At 47.8% G+C, this 20,345-nt stretch overlaps 1 protein-coding gene across 1 annotated transcript in view; it reads right to left on the bottom strand.

Moving 5' to 3' along the window:
• Positions 1-20,345, bottom strand: part of LOC135057160 (NACHT, LRR and PYD domains-containing protein 3-like) — a 131,032-nt gene that overhangs the window by 63,994 nt on the left and 46,693 nt on the right. The window contains exon 5 of the mRNA XM_063963058.1: positions 2,344-2,399. Within this exon, the coding sequence (XP_063819128.1) occupies positions 2,344-2,399 (56 nt within the window). The remainder of the gene's footprint in view (positions 1-2,343; positions 2,400-20,345) is intronic.

Raw genomic sequence — 20,345 nt, 5'->3', positions numbered from 1 at the left:
ACTGTCTTCCTACTCTACTACCCCGCTTCTTAATCCTACACCCCCACACACCAGTAGAGCTTTTTACTATGCTCATACTAACCTTAACTAAAATCTGTAATCTAGCCACCATTATATAAGCCTGCAGTGATTACTCCTGTTCTGCATAGCCCCTCCAAGCTACTCGAGAGACTTGCCTACACTCAGTGGCGCCAAGAGAGGGGGGAGAGGGTACAAATTACCTGGGCCCAGGTCTGATGGAAGGGCCCTGGGGGGGCCCAGGTCCCCACCCCAATCTTACCTGGAAGCAGTAGCTGCAGCTTTTCTTCTCAGCCCATCACACGCTGCTGTATTCTGGGATGCAGTGTAGCCAGGGAAGTGCTTAAAATATTTTTTTTTCCTTATTTATTTCTAAGGGTGCATAGCTGCACCTCCTGTGATTAGGCCATGCCCCCGGAAAAGTACCTGGGCCTAGCCGGGCTCTCTACTGCACTAGCTGGGAGGCATGCAATGCTCCTGACACTGGGTGCTTCTAATGTCTAAGGCACACCCCCAAAGAGGTGTTGCCATGCTCCCAGCATGCTGGGGTCACACCACCTCCAGGGGGGGAGCGGGCACCCAGGAAGTTGCTGTACCAGGGCCCAGGATTTCTATTGGCAGCCCTGCCTACACTCAGTCTAAAGGCCATTACTCACTTATTTTTCTAGATCTCTCTACTGCATTTGACACTGTTGACCATTCTCTTCTCATACAAACACTACAATCCCTAGGTCTTCAGGACCTAGGGATACTTTTGGCTTGCAGGGTGCCATTGCAGCCAGTAGAGCTGCTTAGAACATCCTTATGATGCTCCAGTGTCATGAGAATTCTCCCGGCAGTACTGTATTTAGTATACTGGTGGCCATGCCCCCTTGGTGTGACATCATGATGTCATGTGTTCAGGGGCGGCCCATCACATGGCACAGTGCTGAAGTAGACAAGTGGAGAAATTGCCCATGGCAACCAATCCAGTTCTAGCTCTCATTTTATAGAATGTCCAAAATAAATGATTATCCTCTTTAGAAGGTTTGATACATCTCTCACTATTTACCACAAAGGTTCCACACACTGAACATTATAATGGATACAAATTTTACTAGTTAATGATAATGGATCTGTCACTTGCCTGTTTCTGAGGATTCTGCCATCATGCAGGAGACAGACTGATTCTACTGTACGTATCCTAGTAGGGAATAAAAAGCAGGTTATTCAGCATAAATCTGGCTACTTGCGTCTTTCATCGCTCACTGACCTATTGCAGAAGTCATTTTGCAAACATGGGGGTAATTCAGAGTTGATCGCAGCAGCAAATGTGTTAGCTAATGGGCAAAACCATGTGCAGTGCGGGGGGCAGATATAACATATGCAGAAAGAGTTGGATTTGGGTGGGTCAGGGTAGATAAATACTGGCTGCTTTAATTTTACACTGCAATTTAGATTTCAGTTTGAACACGCCACACCCAAATCTAATTCTCTCTGCACATGTTACACCTGCCTCACCTGCAGTGCACATGGTTTTGGCCAACTTCTAACAAATTTTCTGCTGCGATCAGGTCTGAATTAGGCCCCATGTGCCATTATCTACTGTATATGGTTTATTGAATTTATAGTAACCCTTTATATAACTACAGATGTAGCCACGATTATTGTGGCTATGCCTAGGCGCGGGTGTGCCTCATTTGCTGCAATGCGCATGAACGCCAGCGTGCGCGTGCATCTTAGTTGCACCCACGCCCCATTGATATTTCATTGAGCGGCAAAAGGCGCAACCTAGCGTGCTAAGGCATGGGTACATCTAGACATGCCGGGAGTGCATGTGTGGGTGCATTACAGCTGCAATAAGCGTGGCCACATCTGTATTTCAATTAATCAGAAATGCATTCAAAAGGATCAGTATTTAGCAGGTAACTCAGGAAATGTTATGGCATTGGCAGCACAGAGTAAGGCTGCAATACCAGCACTTACTAAAGAGAACGTTGGTACCACATAGTAATAGTAGGATTGGGAAGGGTACCTTGGCTTACCACTCAGCCAAGCCAGACTTTTATACATTATTATTATTGTTATTCTTTGTTTATATGGTGCCACATGGGATCCGCTGTGTCCAGTTACAGAGCACATAACGAAATACGCAAAACAAGAAGACAGTGACTTACAGATCAAGAAATTTTAGGACAAGTACAGGGTATATAACCATAGTTACATCAGCAGACCACACGGAAATAAGTATAAGGGTGGCAGAAGACCAAGGGATTATGGAGAAGATGGTTTAAGTAAAAGAAGGAAAGGCACATGAGGAAAAGGGCCCTGCTCGTGAGAGCTTACATTCTGTATCATTCAGATAACCTACAAACATCAGGGACTCCTCTTGCCAGAAACCTCTGAAAACAAGAAACAGAAAAACCAAACTATCACTGATAATGCAGTCATTTCAATTCTATTCTGGGACCACAAAGGACTGGTACACATGTGCTGTCTGCTGGGGAGGGTTCTTATGCAACCCTCTCCTGGTAATTTCTGTGATCTGAAGAACATAAGCTTCAGTGACTTGTCTGTTTGGGTTTGTCCACCTGAGACCTTCATACAGTATCTTGTTTATAAATTATGCAAGAAATTATTTATCATGTATTAACAGTTATTTAAATAATGCACACATATTCTGCAGCACTTTACAAAGAATATTTGTCCATTCACATCAACAATCTATATTTCCTACCACATGTAAACACACTCACAATCACACTAGGGTTAACTTAGTTGGGAGCCAATTAACCTACCAGTATATTTTTGGATTGTGGGAGGAAACCGGAATACCCGGAGGAAACCCACAAGTATGGAGAGAATATACAAACTCCACACAGTTGGGGCATGGTGGGAATGAAACCCATGACCTCAGTGCTGTGAGGTAGTAACGCTAACCATTACACCATTACTGCCCAAGAAATGCTGAGTTTTTTAACACAACACTGTACATCATTTTAGTTGGTGAATGCTCCTACCAAGAGAGAACTTACGTGTGCCTTGAGGACTGGTTTTGGGAATCCCTGTTGTAAACAACTGCTGTTACCTGTCAGATACTGTATGCCAAACCTGCTGTTCAGTAGATTTACCCTATAGTATAGTATGTACCTATAGAGCTTCTTACCCTTTAAATTAGGTGCAAAATTACTGCATACATTTAATAAAGTAAAATCGGCTTATCTTACATTTTCCTATCTTCCAAATCCTGGTATTCAAAAATGCTGGTTACTTACTGCCGACTTGGCTGCACCATGTTTCCTGCACCTTATTGTGCTGCCCCCACCTCTTCCCCGGAGGTAAAAACCACAAAATAGATATGTATCAAATACAGGTTGAGTATCCCATATCCAAATATTCCGAAATACGGAATATTCCGAAATACAGACTTTTTTGAGTGAGAGTGAGATAGTGAAACTTTTGTTTTTTGATGGCTAAATGTACACAAAGTTTGTTTAATACACAAAGTTATTAAAAATATTGTATTAAATGACCTTTAGGCTGTGTGTATAAGGTGTATATGAAACATAAATGAATTGTGTGAATGTAGACAGTGACACACTTTGTTTAATGCACAAAGTTATAAAAAATATCATCTAAAATGACCTTCAGGCTGTGTGTATAAGGTGTATATGTAACATAAATGCATTCTGTGCTTATATTTAGGTCCCATCACCATGATATCTCATTATGGTATGCAATTATTCCAAAATACGGAAAAATCCGATATCCAAAATACCTCTGGTCCCAAGCATTTTGGATAAGGGATACTTAACCTGTATACTGTATAGAGAGATAGAGATGGGGAGAGAGAGAAAGGGATGGAGAAGGAAGAGAAAGGAAAAGAGAGAGATCCAGCCCCACCGTGAGACCTAGCTAGCCATATTGGTGTAGCATATTATAGCATACTTGCCTATTTTTGAAAACTTGTTTCAGGGAGATTTCAGGTGGTACCAGAATGCTTTGCGCGGCGCGCTGTTGAGGGTGTGCCACACTCCGCCCGAAGAGCGTGTCTAGCTCCACGTTAGGGCGTATTTATTAGAGATGAGCGCCTGAAATTTTTCGGGTTTTGTGTTTTGGTTTTGGGTTCGGTTCCGCGGCCGTGTTTTGGGTTCGAACGCGTTTTGGCAAAACCTCACCGAATTTTTTTTGTCGGATTCGGGTGTGTTTTGGATTCGGGTGTTTTTTTCCAAAAACACTAAAAAACAGCTTAAATCATAGAATTTGGGGGTCATTTTGATCCCAAAGTATTATTAACCTCAAAAACCATAATTTACACTCATTTTCAGTCTATTCTGAATACCTCACACCTCACAATATTATTTTTAGTCCTAAAATTTGCACCGAGGTCGCTGTGTGAGTAAGATAAGCGACCCTAGTGGCCGACACAAACACCGGGCCCATCTAGGAGTGGCACTGCAGTGTCACGCAGGATGTCCCTTCCAAAAAACCCTCCCCAAACAGCACATGACGCAAAGAAAAAAAGAGGCGCAATGAGGTAGCTGTGTGAGTAAGATTAGCGACCCTAGTGGCCGACACAAACACCGGGCCCATCTAGGAGTGGCACTGCAGTGTCACGCAGGATGGCCCTTCCAAAAAACCCTCCCCAAACAGCACATGACGCAAAGAAAAAAAGAGGCGCAATGAGGTAGCTGTGTGAGTAAGATTAGCGACCCTAGTGGCCGACACAAACACCGGGCCCATCTAGGAGTGGCACTGCAGTGTCACGCAGGATGTCCCTTCCAAAAAACCCTCCCCAAACAGCACATGACGCAAAGAAAAAAAGAGGCGCAATGAGGTAGCTGACTGTGTGAGTAAGATTAGCGACCCTAGTGGCCGTCACAAACACCGGGCCCATCTAGGAGTGGCACTGCAGTGTCACGCAGGATGTCCCTTCCAAAAAAACCCTCCCCAATCAGCACATGATGCAAAGAAAAAGAAAAGAAAAAAGAGGTGCAAGATGGAATTGTCCTTGGGCCCTCCCACCCACCCTTATGTTGTATAAACAAAACAGGACATGCACACTTTAACCAACCCATCATTTCAGTGACAGGGTCTGCCACACGACTGTGACTGATATGACGGGTTGGTTTGGACCCCCCCCAAAAAAGAAGCAATTAATCTCTCCTTGCACAAACTGGCTCTACAGAGGCAAGATGTCCACCTCATCTTCACCCTCCGATATATCACCGTGTACATCCCCCTCCTCACAGATTATCAATTCGTCCCCACTGGAATCCACCATCTCAGCTCCCTGTGTACTTTGTGGAGGCAATTGCTGCTGGTCAATGTCTCCGCGGAGGAATTGATTATAATTCATTTTAATGAACATCATCTTCTCCACATTTTCTGGATGTAACCTCGTACGCCGATTGCTGACAAGGTGAGCGGCGGCACTAAACACTCTTTCGGAGTACACACTTGTGGGAGGGCAACTTAGGTAGAATAAAGCCAGTTTGTGCAAGGGCCTCCAAATTGCCTCTTTTTCCTGCCTGTATAAGTACGGACTGTGTGACGTGCCTACTTGGATGCGGTCACTCATATAATCCTCCACCATTCTATCAATGTTGAGAGAATCATATGCAGTGACAGTAGACGACATGTCCGTAATCGTTGTCAGGTCCTTCAGTCCGGACCAGATGTCAGCATCAGCAGTCGCTCCAGACTGCCCTGCATCACCGCCAGCGGGTGGGCTCGGAATTCTGAGCCTTTTCCTCGCACCCCCAGTTGCGGGAGAATGTGAAGGAGGAGATGTTGACAGGTCGCGTTCCGCTTGACTTGACAATTTTGTCACCAGCAGGTCTTTCAACCCCAGCAGACCTGTGTCTGCCGGAAAGAGAGATCCAAGGTAGGCTTTAAATCTAGGATCGAGCACGGTGGCCAAAATGTAGTGCTCTGATTTCAACAGATTGACCACCCGTGAATCCTTGTTAAGCGAATTAAGGGCTGCATCCACAAGTCCCACATGCCTAGCGGAATCGCTCCCTTTTAGCTCCTTCTTCAATGCCTCCAGCTTCTTCTGCAAAAGCCTGATGAGGGGAATGACCTGACTCAGGCTGGCAGTGTCTGAACTGACTTCACGTGTGGCAAGTTCAAAGGGCATCAGAACCTTGCACAACGTTGAAATCATTCTCCACTGCACTTGAGACAGGTGCATTCCATCTCCTATATCGTGCTCAATTGTATAGGCTTGAATGGCCTTTTGCTGCTCCTCCAACCTCTGAAGCATATAGAGGGTTGAATTCCACCTCGTTACCACTTCTTGCTTCAGATGATGGCAGGGCAGGTTCAGTAGTTTTTGGTGGTGCTCCAGTCTTCTGTACGTGGTGCCTGTACGCCGAAAGTGTCCCGCAATTTTTCTGGCCACCGACAGCATCTCTTGCACGCCCCTGTCGTTTTTAAAAAAATTCTGCACCACCAAATTCAAGGTATGTGCAAAACATGGGACGTGCTGGAATTTGCCCATATTTAATGCACACACAATATTGCTGGCGTTGTCCGATGCCACAAATCCACAGGAGAGTCCAATTGGGGTAAGCCATTCCGCGATGATCTTCCTCAGTTGCCGTAAGAGGTTTTCAGCTGTGTGCGTATTCTGGAAAGCGGTGATACAAAGCGTAGCCTGCCTAGGAAAGAGTTGGCGTTTGCGAGATGCTGCTACTGGTGCCGCCGCTGCTGTTCTTGCGGCGGGAGTCCATACATCTACCCAGTGGGCTGTCACAGTCATATAGTCCTGACCCTGCCCTGCTCCACTTGTCCACATGTCCGTGGTTAAGTGGACATTGGGTACAACTGCATTTTTTAGGAGACTGGTGAGTCTTTTTCTGACGTCCGTGTACATTCTCGGTATCGCCTGCCTAGAGAAGTGGAACCTAGATGGTATTTGGTAACGGGGGCACACTGCCTCAATAAATTGTCTAGTTCCCTGTGAACTAACGGCGGATACCGGACGCACGTCTAACACCAACATAGTTGTCAAGGACTCAGTTATCCGCTTTGCAGTAGGATGACTGCTGTGATATTTCATCTTCCTCGCAAAGGACTGTTGAACAGTCAATTGCTTACTGGAAGTAGTACAAGTGGGCTTACGACTTCCCCTCTGGGATGACCATCGACTCCCAGCGGCAACAACAGCAGCGCCAGCAGCAGTAGGCGTTACACGCAAGGATGCATCGGAGGAATCCCAGGCAGGAGAGGACTCGTCAGACTTGCCAGTGACATGGCCTGCAGGACTATTGGCATTCCTGGGGAAGGAGGAAATTGACACTGAGGGAGTTGGTGGGGTGGTTTGCGTGAGCTTGGTTACAAGAGGAAGGGATTTACTGGTCAGTGGACTGCTTCCGCTGTCACCCAAAGTTTTTGAACTTGTCACTGACTTATTATGAATGCGCTGCAGGTGACGTATAAGGGAGGATGTTCCGAGGTGGTTAACGTCCTTACCCCTACTTATTACAGCTTGACAAAGGGAACACACGGCTTGACACCTGTTGTCCGCATTTCTGGTGAAATACCTCCACACCGAAGAGCTGATTTTTTTGGTATTTTCACCTGGCATGTCAACGGCCATATTCCTCCCACGGACAACAGGTGTCTCCCCGGGTGCCTGACTTAAACAAACCACCTCACCATCAGAATCCTCCTGGTCAATTTCCTCCCCAGCGCCAGCAACACCCATATCCTCCTCATCCTGGTGTACTTCAACACTGACATCTTCAATCTGACTATCAGGAACTGGACTGCGGGTGCTCCTTCCAGCACTTGCAGGGGGCGTGCAAATGGTGGAAGGCGCATGCTCTTCACGTCCAGTGTTGGGAAGGTCAGGCATCGCAACCGACACAATTGGACTCTCCTTGTGGATTTGGGATTTCAAAGAACGCACAGTTCTTTGCGGTGCTTTTGCCAGCTTGAGTCTTTTCAGTTTTCTAGCGAGAGGCTGAGTGCTTCCATCCTCATGTGAAGCTGAACCACTAGCCATGAACATAGGCCAGGGCCTCAGCCGTTCCTTGCCACTCCGTGTGGTAAATGGCATATTGGCAAGTTTACGCTTCTCCTCCGACAATTTTATTTTAGGTTTTGGAGTCCTTTTTTTACTGTTATTTGGTGTTTTGGTTTTGACATGCTCTGTACTATGCCATTGGGCATCGGCCTTGGCAGACGACGTTGCTGGCATTTCATCGTCTCGGCCATGACTAGTGGCAGCAGCTTCAGCACGAGGTGGAAGTGGATCTTGATCTTTCCCTAATTTTGGAACCTCAACATTTTTGTTCTCCATATTTTAATAGGCACAACTAAAAGGCACCTCAGGTAAACAATGGAGATGGATGGATTGGATACTAGTATACAATTATGGACGGGCTGCCGAGTGCCGACACAGAGGTAGCCACAGCCGTGAACTACCGCACTGTACTGTGTCTGCTGCTAATATATAGACTGGTTGATAAAGAGATAGTATACTCGTAACTAGTATGTATGTATAAAGAAAGAAAAAAAAACCACGGTTAGGTGGTATATACAATTATGGACGGGCTGCCGAGTGCCGACACAGAGGTAGCCACAGCCGTGAACTACCGCACTGTACTGTGTCTGCTGCTAATATATAGACTGGTTGATAAAGAGATAGTATACTCGTAACTAGTATGTATGTATAAAGAAAGAAAAAAAAACCACGGTTAGGTCACTGGTATATACAATTATGGACGGGCTGCCGAGTGCCGACACAGAGGTAGCCACAGCCGTGAACTACCGCACTGTACTGTGTCTGCTGCTAATATATAGACTGGTTGATAAAGAGATAGTATACTCGTAACTAGTATGTATGTATAAAGAAAGAAAAAAAAACCACGGTTAGGTGGTATATACAATTATGGACGGGCTGCCGAGTGCCGACACAGAGGTAGCCACAGCCGTGAACTACCGCACTGTACTGTGTCTGCTGCTAATATATAGACTGGTTGATAAAGAGATAGTATACTCGTAACTAGTATGTATGTATAAAGAAAGAAAAAAAAACCACGGTTAGGTGGTATATACAATTATGGACGGGCTGCCGAGTGCCGACACAGAGGTAGCCACAGCCGTGAACTACCGCACTGTACTGTGTCTGCTGCTAATATATAGACTGGTTGATAAAGAGATAGTATACTCGTAACTAGTATGTATGTATAAAGAAAGAAAAAAAAACCACGGTTAGGTGGTATATACAATTATGGACGGGCTGCCGAGTGCCGACACAGAGGTAGCCACAGCCGTGAACTACCGCACTGTACTGTGTCTGCTGCTAATATATAGACTGGTTGATAAAGAGATAGTATACTCGTAACTAGTATGTATGTATAAAGAAAGAAAAAAAAACCACGGTTAGGTCACTGGTATATACAATTATGGACGGGCTGCCGAGTGCCGACACAGAGGTAGCCACAGCCGTGAACTACCGCACTGTACTGTGTCTGCTGCTAATATAGACTGGTTGATAAAGAGATAGTATACTACTAATATTATATACTGGTGGTCAGGTCACTGGTCACTAGTCACACTGGCAGTGGCACTCCTGCAGCAAAAGTGTGCACTGTTTAATTTTAATATAATATTATGTACTCCTGGCTCCTGCTATAACCTATAACTGGCACTGCAGTAGTGCTCCCCAGTCTCCCCCACAATTATAAGCTGTGTGAGCTGAGCAGTCAGACAGATATATAATATATATAGATGATGCAGCACACTGGCCTGAGCCTGAGCAGTGCACACAGATATGGTATGTGACTGAGTCACTGTGTGCTGTGTATCGCTTTTTTCAGGCAGAGAACGGATTATAAATAAAAGTGGTGGTCACTGGTCACTATCAGCAAAACTCTGCACTGTACACTACTGAGTACTCCTAATGCTCCCCAAAATTAGTAAATCAAGTGTCTAAACGGAGAGGACGCCAGCCACGTCCTCTCCCTATCAATCTCAATGCACGTGTGAAAATGGCGGCGACGCGCGGCTCCTTATATAGAATCCGAGTCTCGCGATAGAATCCGAGCCTCGCGAGAATCCGACAGCGTCATGATGACGTTCGGGCGCGCTCGGGTTAACCGAGCAAGGCGGGAAGATCCGAGTCGCTCGGACCCGTGAAAAAAAACATGAAGTTCTGGCGGGTTCGGATTCAGAGAAACCGAACCCGCTCATCTCTAGTATTTATTGCCACTAAGGCAGTGGTGCAAGCAGAAAACAACTCTTGGTGGTATAGTGTGCACGCAAGGGACGTGGCCATGGAAAACTGTGGTGTGTGAACATGAGGGGGTAGAGTAAGGCCACAGTGGGGAGAGTAGGGGACAAAGGGGGTAGAGTAGGGGACACAGGGAACAGAGTGGAGCCACAGAGGGTAGAGTAGGGGACATAGTAGGTAGAGTGGGGCCACAGGGGGAAGAGTAGGGGACACAGTGGGGAGTGTGGGGTCACAGGGGGGAGAGTGGGGGACAAAGGGAGCAGAGTGGGGGACACAGGGGGAAGAGTGAGGCCACAGGGGGGAACAGTGGGGGAAACGGGGGGGGGGAGTGGGGGAAATGGGGGGAGAGTAGGGGACACAGGGAGGAGAGTAGGGGACACAGAGGGGAGAGTAGGGGACACATGGGGGTGAGTAGGGGACACAGGGGGGGAAGTGAAGCCACAGAGGGGAGAGTAGGGGACAGTGGGGAGAGTGGGACCACAGAGGGGTGAGTGGGGGACACAGTGGGGAGAGTAGGGGACACAGGTGGGAGAGTGAGGCCACAGAGGGGAGAGTAGGGGACACAGTGGGGAGAGTAGGGGACACAGTGGGGAGAGTAGGGGACACAGTGGGGAGAGTGAAGCCACAGGTGGGAGAGTAGGGGACACAGTGGGGAGGGAGGCCACAGGGGGAAGAGTGGGGGACACAAGGAGCAGAGGGAGACCACAAGGAGGAGAGTGGGGCCACAGAGGGGAGAGTGGGACCAGGTGCAGGCACTCACCTTCAACACTGGCCGTGCACCGTGGGTAAATTTATATTATATACAGTATATATACTGTATATATATATATATATATATATATATATATATATATATATATATTTCTAAAAACAAGGATGAAGAGAGATTGCACTCATAGTGCAGATCAATTTTTATTAAGTAAAACAATATGACAGGACAGGTCAGACAATGATGGTAAGATTTGTACCCAGATCACCCGCACTGTGGGCTGGTTACTACATGGTAGAATGTACTCCACAAGGCTAATGCTGCATACCGCTGTCCGCTACCCGGGACCATACACCACACCGCCGGCTGTGAATAACAGCCGTGACCCGTCAGGACACCGCGCCATGGGACCTTTCGGATTGAACAATTCAAATTGAGAATAGAGCATCTGGCAGGCAACGCCCCAACACGTTATCCACAGACTGCGGCGCGGTGTATGGTCCCGGGTAGCGGACGGCGGTATGCAGCATTAGCCTTGTGGTGTTCATTTTACCATGTAGTAACCAGCCCACAGTGTGAGTGATCAGGGTATGAGTCTTACCATCATTGTCTGACCTGTCCTGTCATATTGTTTTACTTAATAAAAATTGATCTGCACAATGGGGGTCATTCCGAGTTGATCGCTAGCTGCCGTTGTTCGCAGCGCAGCGACCAGGCTAAAAATCAGCATTTCTGCTCATGTGTATGCACCGCAATGCGCAGGTGCGTCGTACGGGTACAATGAGCATCGTGGGTTTGCACAGAGTCTAACAAAGATTCTCGTCACACAGCCGAACGCAAGAAGATTGACATAAAGTGGGCGTTTCTGGGTGGCAACTGACCGTTTTCAGGTAGTGCTCAGAAAAACGCAGGCGTGTCAGAGAAAACACAGGCGTGGCTGGACGGGTGTTTGACGTCAAAAGCTGTCTCTCAATCAATCAACGCACACGGAGAGTAACCAGGGCCGGATTAACAATGGGGCGGATGGAGCTGCAGCTCCAGGCCCACCATTGAAAATAGGCCCACAGGAGACTCACTGACAGCGTTGACTGGAAAAAAACCTTTTTCCTGTCACACACTGCCAGCGGCTGCCCTCTCTCCCCTACCTTGCCTCCTTCAGCTGCGGCACTCTCTGAGATCAGCCACAGAGAGCCGTGCAGGCAGTGTGGGGGCCACCTCTCCCCTCCAGTCTCTCCTTCTCCGGGGTCCTGACTGAGCCTGTCACAAGCTCCGCCCCCCGACCACACGAGGTGAGGAGCTGCACTGCTGCAGGAAGCCTGGTACTTAAGGTATAAGTAGTGTGTACTGTGTGTGTTGTACTGAGTGCATATTCTGCAGTGGTGTGTGTACTGTGTACTCTACGGTGTGTGTATATATGTGGTGGTGTGTGTGTGTGTATATAAGCAGCAGCAGTAGTGTGTGTGTACTGTATGTGTGTATATGTGGTGGTGTGTGTTGGTGTAGTGTGTGTGTATATGCAGTAGTGTGTGTGTAGTGAGTATTGTGTGTGTATATGCAGTACTGTGTGTGTAGTGATTACTGTGTGTGTATATGTAGTAGTGTGTGTGCTGTATGTGTGTATATGTGGTGGTGTGTGTTGGTGTACTGTGTGTGTATATGCAGTAGTGTGTGTGTAGTGAGTAGTGTGTGTGTGTGTGTGTGTGTGTGTAGTGAGTACTGTGTGTGTATATGCAGTACTGTGTGTGTAGTGAGTACTGTGTGTGTATATGCAGTACTGTGTGTGTAGTGAGTACTGTGTGTGTATATGCAGTAGTATGTGTGTATATGTGGTAATGTGTGGTGTACTGTGTGTGTGTATATGCAGTACTGTGTGTGTATATGCAGTAGTATGTGTGTGTATATGTGGTGGTTTGTGTATATGCAGTACTGTGTGTGTATATGCAGTACTGTGTGTGTAGTGAGTACTGTGTGTGTATATGCAGTAGTATGTGTGTGTATATGTGGTGGTGTGTGTTGGTGTACTGTGTGTGTATATGCAGTACTGTGTGTGTGTGTATATGCAGTACTGTGTGTGTGTGTGTATATGCAGTACTGTGTGTGTACTATAGTGAGTACTGTGTGTGTGTATATGCAGTAGTATGTGTGTGTATATGTGTTGGTGTACTGTGTGTGTATATGCAGTAGTGTGTGTGTAGTGAGTACTGTGTGTGTATATGCAGTACTGTGTGTGTAGTGTGTACTGTGTGTGTGCATGTTGAGGTGGTGTACGTGTGTGTACTGTATGCATGTGTATTTTACGTGCTATAGACAGTGAGGGACACAATTTTGAAATATGCGTGGGTCCTGCAGGATGCGCTTTGACTCCCCAACCAATCAGCCGCAATTCCTATCCCAGCCAATCACCGCCGGCAGCGTCCCCCGTTTTCACATCCAGGCACTGTCAGCAGCACCTCCCATCTCCACATTTAATCGCCGCCTGAGACCCGGTCAGTCCCCCTGCAGCCGCGGCTCCACCTCCAGCGTGTCCCGATCACTGGTCAGTGATCGGACAGCCCACAATCCCCCGCCCCCCTCTCCGTCCCCCCCCCCCCTTCCTGGCAACTGAGTGTCTCTCTCAGAAGTGGTGTCTTCTCCCACACTGTGTCCCAATCACTGATCAGGACACGCAGTGCAGCACAGTCTGCACTGGAAACAGACGCTCAGTAGGTGATCCTCCCGCGGCAGAAGTGAAAGCCGCCCCTTAAGACTCTGCGCCTGGAGGAGATCTCAGTGTAGGGGAGCCGATCTGTTTGGGTGGACTAAAGAGTTTGTGCGTCTGTGGGGAGGATAGCTTGCTGTGTGTGTGTGTGTGTGTGTGTGTGTGTGTGTATGCTCTGTGTGTGTGTGGTGGGAGTAAAGAGCTGATTGGGGACTGGGGAGAGCTGTGCCTGTGTGTGGGAAACTGTATGAGGAAAGGTGACCTACGGTATAGGTGAGGGGAGGGGGCGGGATCTATGTGAGGGTGGTGCGCTGTTTGAGGGGAGCTGAGTAAGGGGGGGGTTGGGTCTGTGTGAGGACAGGACAGCATTCTGATGGGGTATTGTGTGAGGGTGGAGCACTGTATGTGTGTTTCAGGGGAGCTGACTGTAATGGGTGACAGCACTGTGTGTGTGTGTGTGTGTGTGTGTGTGTGTGTGTGTGTGTGTGTGTGTGTGTGTGTGTGTTTTTTTGGGGGGGAGTGAGGAAGGTATAGCTATAATAGTGTAGATAGCTGTGTCTGGGGAAGGGCGAGGGGCGCTGTGTGTCTGTATTAGGGGCAAAGGATGCCAAGATGGTGCTGGAGCCATCTAAGGGGGAGAGGAGCTAGGTGACACAAAAATTAGGGGGATCGGTGAGTGAGCCCCATCCCATTTTGTCACCAAAGGAGGTCCGCTGACCAGCCAGGAGGGAGCGGGCAGACGGTAGATTTGGAGCAGCAGGAAGGGGGAGAAGCTTTGTGATGGGGGATTGTGTGACGGTGGTGCAATGTATGTGTGTTTCTAGGGAGCTAAGGGGGATACCTGTGTGTGTGGAGGGGGGGGGGGGGTCTGTGTGAGGAAGGGATAGCTATAAAAGGGTAGATAGCTGTGTGGGAGGGGGGTTGTGGGGGGCACCAAACTCTAACTTGCCTCCGGGCAATGGGAATAAACTTACGACACTGCAGCCGGGGCTTTGCCCCCTTCTGGCTGTGGCTGAGGAGCTGTGTGCACTGTGCAGTAGCGCGCTCCGGGTCACTGTGTGTGTGGCTGAGGAGCTGTGTGCACTGTGCAGTAGCGCGCTCCGGGTCACTGTGTGTGTGGCTGAGGAGCTGTGTGCACTGTGCAGTAGCGCGCTCCGGGTCACTGTGTGTGTGGCTGAGGAGCTGTGTGCACTGTGCAGTAGCGCGCTCCGGGTCACTGTGTGTGTGGCTGAGGAGCTGTGTGCACTGTGCAGTAGCGCGCTCCGGGTCACTGTGTGTGTGGCTGAGGAGCTGTGTGCACTGTGCAGTAGCGCGCTCCGGGTCACTGTGTGTGTGGCTGAGGAGCTGTGTGCACTGTGCAGTAGCGCGCTCCGGGTCACTGTGTGTGTGGCTGAGGAGCTGTGTGCACTGTGCAGTAGCGCGCTCCGGGTCACTGTGTGTGTGGCTGAGGAGCTGTGTGCACTGTGCAGTAGCGCGCTCCGGGTCACTGTGTGTGTGGCTGAGAAGCTGTGTGCACTGTGCAGTAGCGTGATCCGGGTCACTGTGTGGTGGCTGAGGATCTGTGTGCACTGTGCAGTAGCGCGCTCCGGGTCACTGTGTGGTGGCTGAGGATCTGTGTGCACTGTGCAGTAGCGTGCTTCGGGTCACTGTGTATGTGGCTGAGGATCTGTGTGCACTGTGCAGTAGCGCGCTCCGGGTCACTGTGTATGTGGCTGAGGAGCTGTGTGCACTGTGCAGTAGCGCGCTCCGGGTCATAGAAACATAGAAACATAGAATTTGTCGGCAGATAAGAACCACTTGGCCCATCTAGTCTGCCCCTTTTTTTTTTTTATATATTATTTTTTTTTTATCACTAACCTTATTTGTTCCTTATTTCTTTGTAAGGATATCCTTATGTCTATCCCATGCATGTTTAAATTGCTCTACTGTCTTAGCCTCTACCACCTCTGATGGGAGGCTATTCCACTTGTCCACTACCCTTTCTGTGAAATAATTTTTCCGCAAATTTCCCCTGAACCTCCCCCCCTCCAGTCTCAGTGCATGTCCTCGTGTCCTATTGCTTCTCTTCATTTGGAGAATGTTTCCCTCCTGGACTTTGTTAAAACCCTTCATATATTTGAAAGTTTCTATCATGTCCCCCCTTTCTCTTCTCTGCTCCAAACTATACATATTGAGATTTCTTAGTCTTTCTGGGTATGTTTTGTGATGTAGGCCATGCACCATTTTAGTTGCCCTCCTTTGTACAGTTTCTAATGTATTAATATCCTTTTGAAGATATGGCCTCCAGAACTGAATACAGTATTCTAGATGAGGCCGTACCAATGACCTATACAGTGGCATTATTACTTCTTTCTTTCTGCTGCTGATTCCTCTCCCAATGCAGCCAAGCATCTGACTAGCCTTCCTCATTGCCTTGTTACATTGCTTACCTGCCTTTAAGTCATCTGAAATAGTGACTCCTAGATCCCTTTCCTCCTCAGTAGTTTCCAGTATAGTGCCATTAATACTGTATTTAGCTTTAGGATTTTTGAGACCCAAGTGCATGATTTTGCATTTTTTGGCATTAAACTGTAATTGCCAGACTCTTGACCATTCCTCTAGTCTACCTAGATCCTCAATCATTTGTTTTACCCCACCTGGTGTGTCTACCCTGTTGCATACCTTTGTGTCATCTGCAAAAAGGCATACTTTCCCTTTAATCCCATTTGCAATGTCACCAATAAAGATATTGAAAAGCACTGGTCCAAGTACAGATCCCTGGGGTACTCCACTGGTAACATTTCCCTCCTGTGAATGCACTCCATTTACCACAACTCTCTGTTTTCTATCCTTCAACCAAGATCTTATCCATTCAATAATCCTAATATCCAATCCCAAACTTTCAAGTTTATTTAGCAGTCTGCGATGTGGAACTGTGTCAAAAGCCTTACTAAAGTCAAGATAAGCTATATCCATGGCTCCACCTTTATCCATCACTTTAGTCACACAATCAAAAAAGTCAATAAGATTTGTTTGACATGATCTTCCCCCAGTGAATCCATGCTGTTTGGGATCCAGTAAATTGCCGGATTTGAGATGATCTACAACTCTTTCTTTTAAGAGTGTTTCCATCAATTTCCCTACTACTGATGTAAGACTCACTGGTCTGTAGTTGTTTGCCTCTTCCTTGCTTCCACTTTTGTGCAGTGGGACTACGTTTGCTCTTTTCCAGTCCCCTGGAATTTCTCCTGTAGCTAATGACTGGTTGAATAATTCTGTCAATGGTGCTACCAGCACCTCTTTAAGTTCTTTTAGTATCCTTGGATGTATCCCATCTGGCCCCATAGATTTGTCCACTTTCAGCTTTGAGAGTTCTGTTAGGACCTTCTCCTCTGTAAATGTACTTGTTTCATTTTCCTGAATATCCCTGCAACTTAACTGTGGCCCCTTCCCCTCTCTTTCAGTAGTAAATACTGAGCAAAAATAATCATTAAGATGATCTGCTATTAAATTGTCTCCCTCAACAAGATTCCCAGTGTCCGTCTTTAGTTTTATAATTCCGCCTTTTGTTTTTCTTTTTTCGCTTATATACCTAAAAAAAGTTTTGCCTCCTTTACCCACTGACTGGGCCATTTTCTCCTCAGCTTGTGCCTTTGCACATCTGATTACCTTCTTTGTCTCCTTCTGTCTAACAAGATATATCTTTTTGTCTTCATTATTTTGTGTCTGCTTATATTTCCTAAAAGCCATCTTTTTTGCTCTCACAATATTTGCTACTTCTTTTGCAAACCACACTGGCTTCCTTTTCCTTGTGTTTTTCCTAACAGTTTTGATACAAAGGTCTGTTGCCTTCAATATTGCACATTTGAATGTTTTCCACCTCTCCTGCACTGTTTCCAAGTTCCTCCACTCTGCCAAAGAATCGCTTACACATTTTCCCATCCCTACAAAATCAGCCTTCCTAAAATCCAACACCTTTGTTTTTGTATGGGACGAGTCAGTCTCTGTCTTAATGCTGAACCATACTGCTTGATGATCACTGGATCCGAGGTTTTCACCCACTTTTACGTCTGATAATCTGTCTCCATTTGTAAGTATTAAGTCTAATATTGCGTCTTTCCGAGTGGGCTCCCTCACCAATTGGTGGAGGGATGCTCCCTGAAGGGAATTTAAAATGTTCCTACTTCTAGTGGAACTAGCAACAGACACCTCCCAGTTTACATCAGGAAGATTAAAGTCTCCCATGATTATTACCTCTCCTTTTAATGCCATTTTAGTTATGTCCTGCAATAGGTTCTTGTCAAGTTCCTCTTCCTGACCTGGTGGCCTGTATATCACGCCAATACGAATAATCAACTTTTCCCCTGTTTCTATGGTCACCCAAAGGGCCTCAGTTTTTTCTTCAATACTTTGTATTAATGTAGTATTTATGGCATTTTTTACATACATTGCTACCCCTCCCCCGATTTTTCCAATTCTGTCCTTCCTAAACAAAGTATATCCCGGTATAGCTATGTCCCAGTCATGATTTTCATTGTACCATGACTCTGTAATTGCCACAATGTCTAGATCATCCCTTGTCATTATTGCAGTTAGTTCTGGGATTTTATTTCCTAAGCTCCTAGCATTTGCACACATAGCTTTTAGAGTTTTGTTTGTGCTTTTTCTGTTCCTAGCTATGTTCTTCTCTCTGCCTATTTTTATTTGGTTTTGATCTGAATTATCTTCTGTTGCTGTGGATATGCTTCCTATTCCCTTTGCCTGCAGAAACAATACCTCTGTGTTGGGGGAGCAGATTTCTTTATTCCTATTTGGTTCACTGCCCCCCTTTGTTAGTTTAAATAGCTCTTGATGAAGCATCCAAACTGTTCACTGTGTGTGTGGCTGAGGAGCTGTGTGCACTGTGCAGTAGCGCGCTCCGGGTCACTGTGTGTGTGGCTGAGGAGCTGTGTGCACTGTGCAGTAGCGCGCTCCGGGTCACTGTGTGTGTGGCTGAGGAGCTGTGTGCACTGTGCAGTAGCGCGCTCCGGGTCACTGTGTGTGTGGCTGAGAAGCTGTGTGCACTGTGCAGTAGCGCGCTCCGGGTCACTGTGTGTGTGGCTGAGAAGCTGTGTGCACTGTGCAGTAGCGTGATCCGGGTCACTGTGTGGTGGCTGAGGAGCTGTGTGCACTGTGCAGTAGCGCGCTCCGGGTCACTGTGTGTGTGGCTGAGAAGCTGTGTGCACTGTGCAGTAGCGCGCTCCGGGTCACTGTGTGTGTGGCTGAGAAGCTGTGTGCACTGTGCAGTAGCGCGCTCCGGGTCACTGTGTGTGTGGCTGAGAAGCTGTGTGCACTGTGCAGTAGCGCGCTCCGGGTCACTGTGTGTGTGGCTGAGAAGCTGTGTGCACTGTGCAGTAGCGCGCTCCGGGTCACTGTGTGTGTGGCTGAGAAGCTGTGTGCACTGTGCAGTAGCGCGCTCCGGGTCACTGTGTGTGTGGCTGAGAAGCTGTGTGCACTGTGCAGTAGCGCGCTCCGGGTCACTGTGTGTGTGGATGGGAGTGCTGCTGCTCTATCTGATTCTGCAGGACGCGGAGTGAGAGGACTCGGGGCAGGCAGCATGAATACCAGGCTCAGCGAGAATTGGAAGAAGTCTCTACTGCTGCATTCGCACCATCTGGGGTCAGTGAAATAGCTGAGGGTGCTGGGGCCCTGGGGGTGCACTCACCAGGTAAGACATTGTAGCAGGCAGTGATTCCATAATTATCCTGCAGTGTTCTAATTAATATTTAGAAACATTTTGCACATTAGGCCCATCACCCAGCGTCTGCCCCAACTCGCTCTGTCCCGCCTTCCCCCCTACCCCTGCTCTATCATGGTACCATCCCCACCGATCTGTCTCGTCCCCCTATCTCTGGTCCCTTACCCCATTCTACCTTACCCCATTACCTCCCCTTTTAGGTCTGTTTCATATCTATCACAATTGGAGCAGCTGGAGCGTATACCCAAGCTTCACCTGTGCACGCATAAAGGAGACGTGACACTGTCACCCACTGCCTCTCTGTCTCCCACTATCTCTCCCCGTCACCCTCACTATCCCCATCACCCTTTCCTGTCACCCACTGCCTCTCTGTCTCCCACTATCTCTCCCCGTCACCCTCACTATCCCCATCACCCTTTCCTGTCACCCACTGCCTCTCCGTCTCCTCCTATATCTACTTGTCACCTCACTTCCCTGTCACCAATGGGCTCTCCCATTATCCTCTATGTCACCCACACCCTGCCATCACCCAATGCCTCTCACTATCACAATCTCCTGTCACCCTCTGCCTCTCCCTGTCACCCACTGCCTCACCCTCTGCTTCTCCCCTGCATCACTATCTCCCCATCACCCACTCCCCTGTCACTCTCTGTCTCCACAAGGCATCACCCTCTACCTCTGGTTTTCTATTGCAGTTACTGCTGCAATAAAAAACTACCTTTCACTGTGATTTACTGGTATAATTTTCAACCCCCCAAATTTACCCCCTCGCTACCCAGCATTACCTCTGACACTGTCTGCCCCTAACCCACTCCTTGCCCCCAATACTGCCCCAGCTGAAATCTACCACTATCCCCAGTACTGCCCCCAGTACCTACTTACACTTACACCCTACCTATCCCCAGCATTGCCCCAGTACTTCCCCAGCTGCTGTCTTTCCTTACCCTCTACTGCATGCCCTTATCTCCCTCTACCCCAA

The sequence above is a fragment of the Pseudophryne corroboree genome, chromosome 3, assembly GCF_028390025.1.
Source record: "Pseudophryne corroboree isolate aPseCor3 chromosome 3, aPseCor3.hap2, whole genome shotgun sequence".
NCBI classification, from domain to species: Eukaryota; Metazoa; Chordata; class Amphibia; order Anura; family Myobatrachidae; genus Pseudophryne; species Pseudophryne corroboree.
Note: the sequence above shows the minus strand (reverse complement) of the source record. Positions and strands in the feature narration are given on the sequence as shown.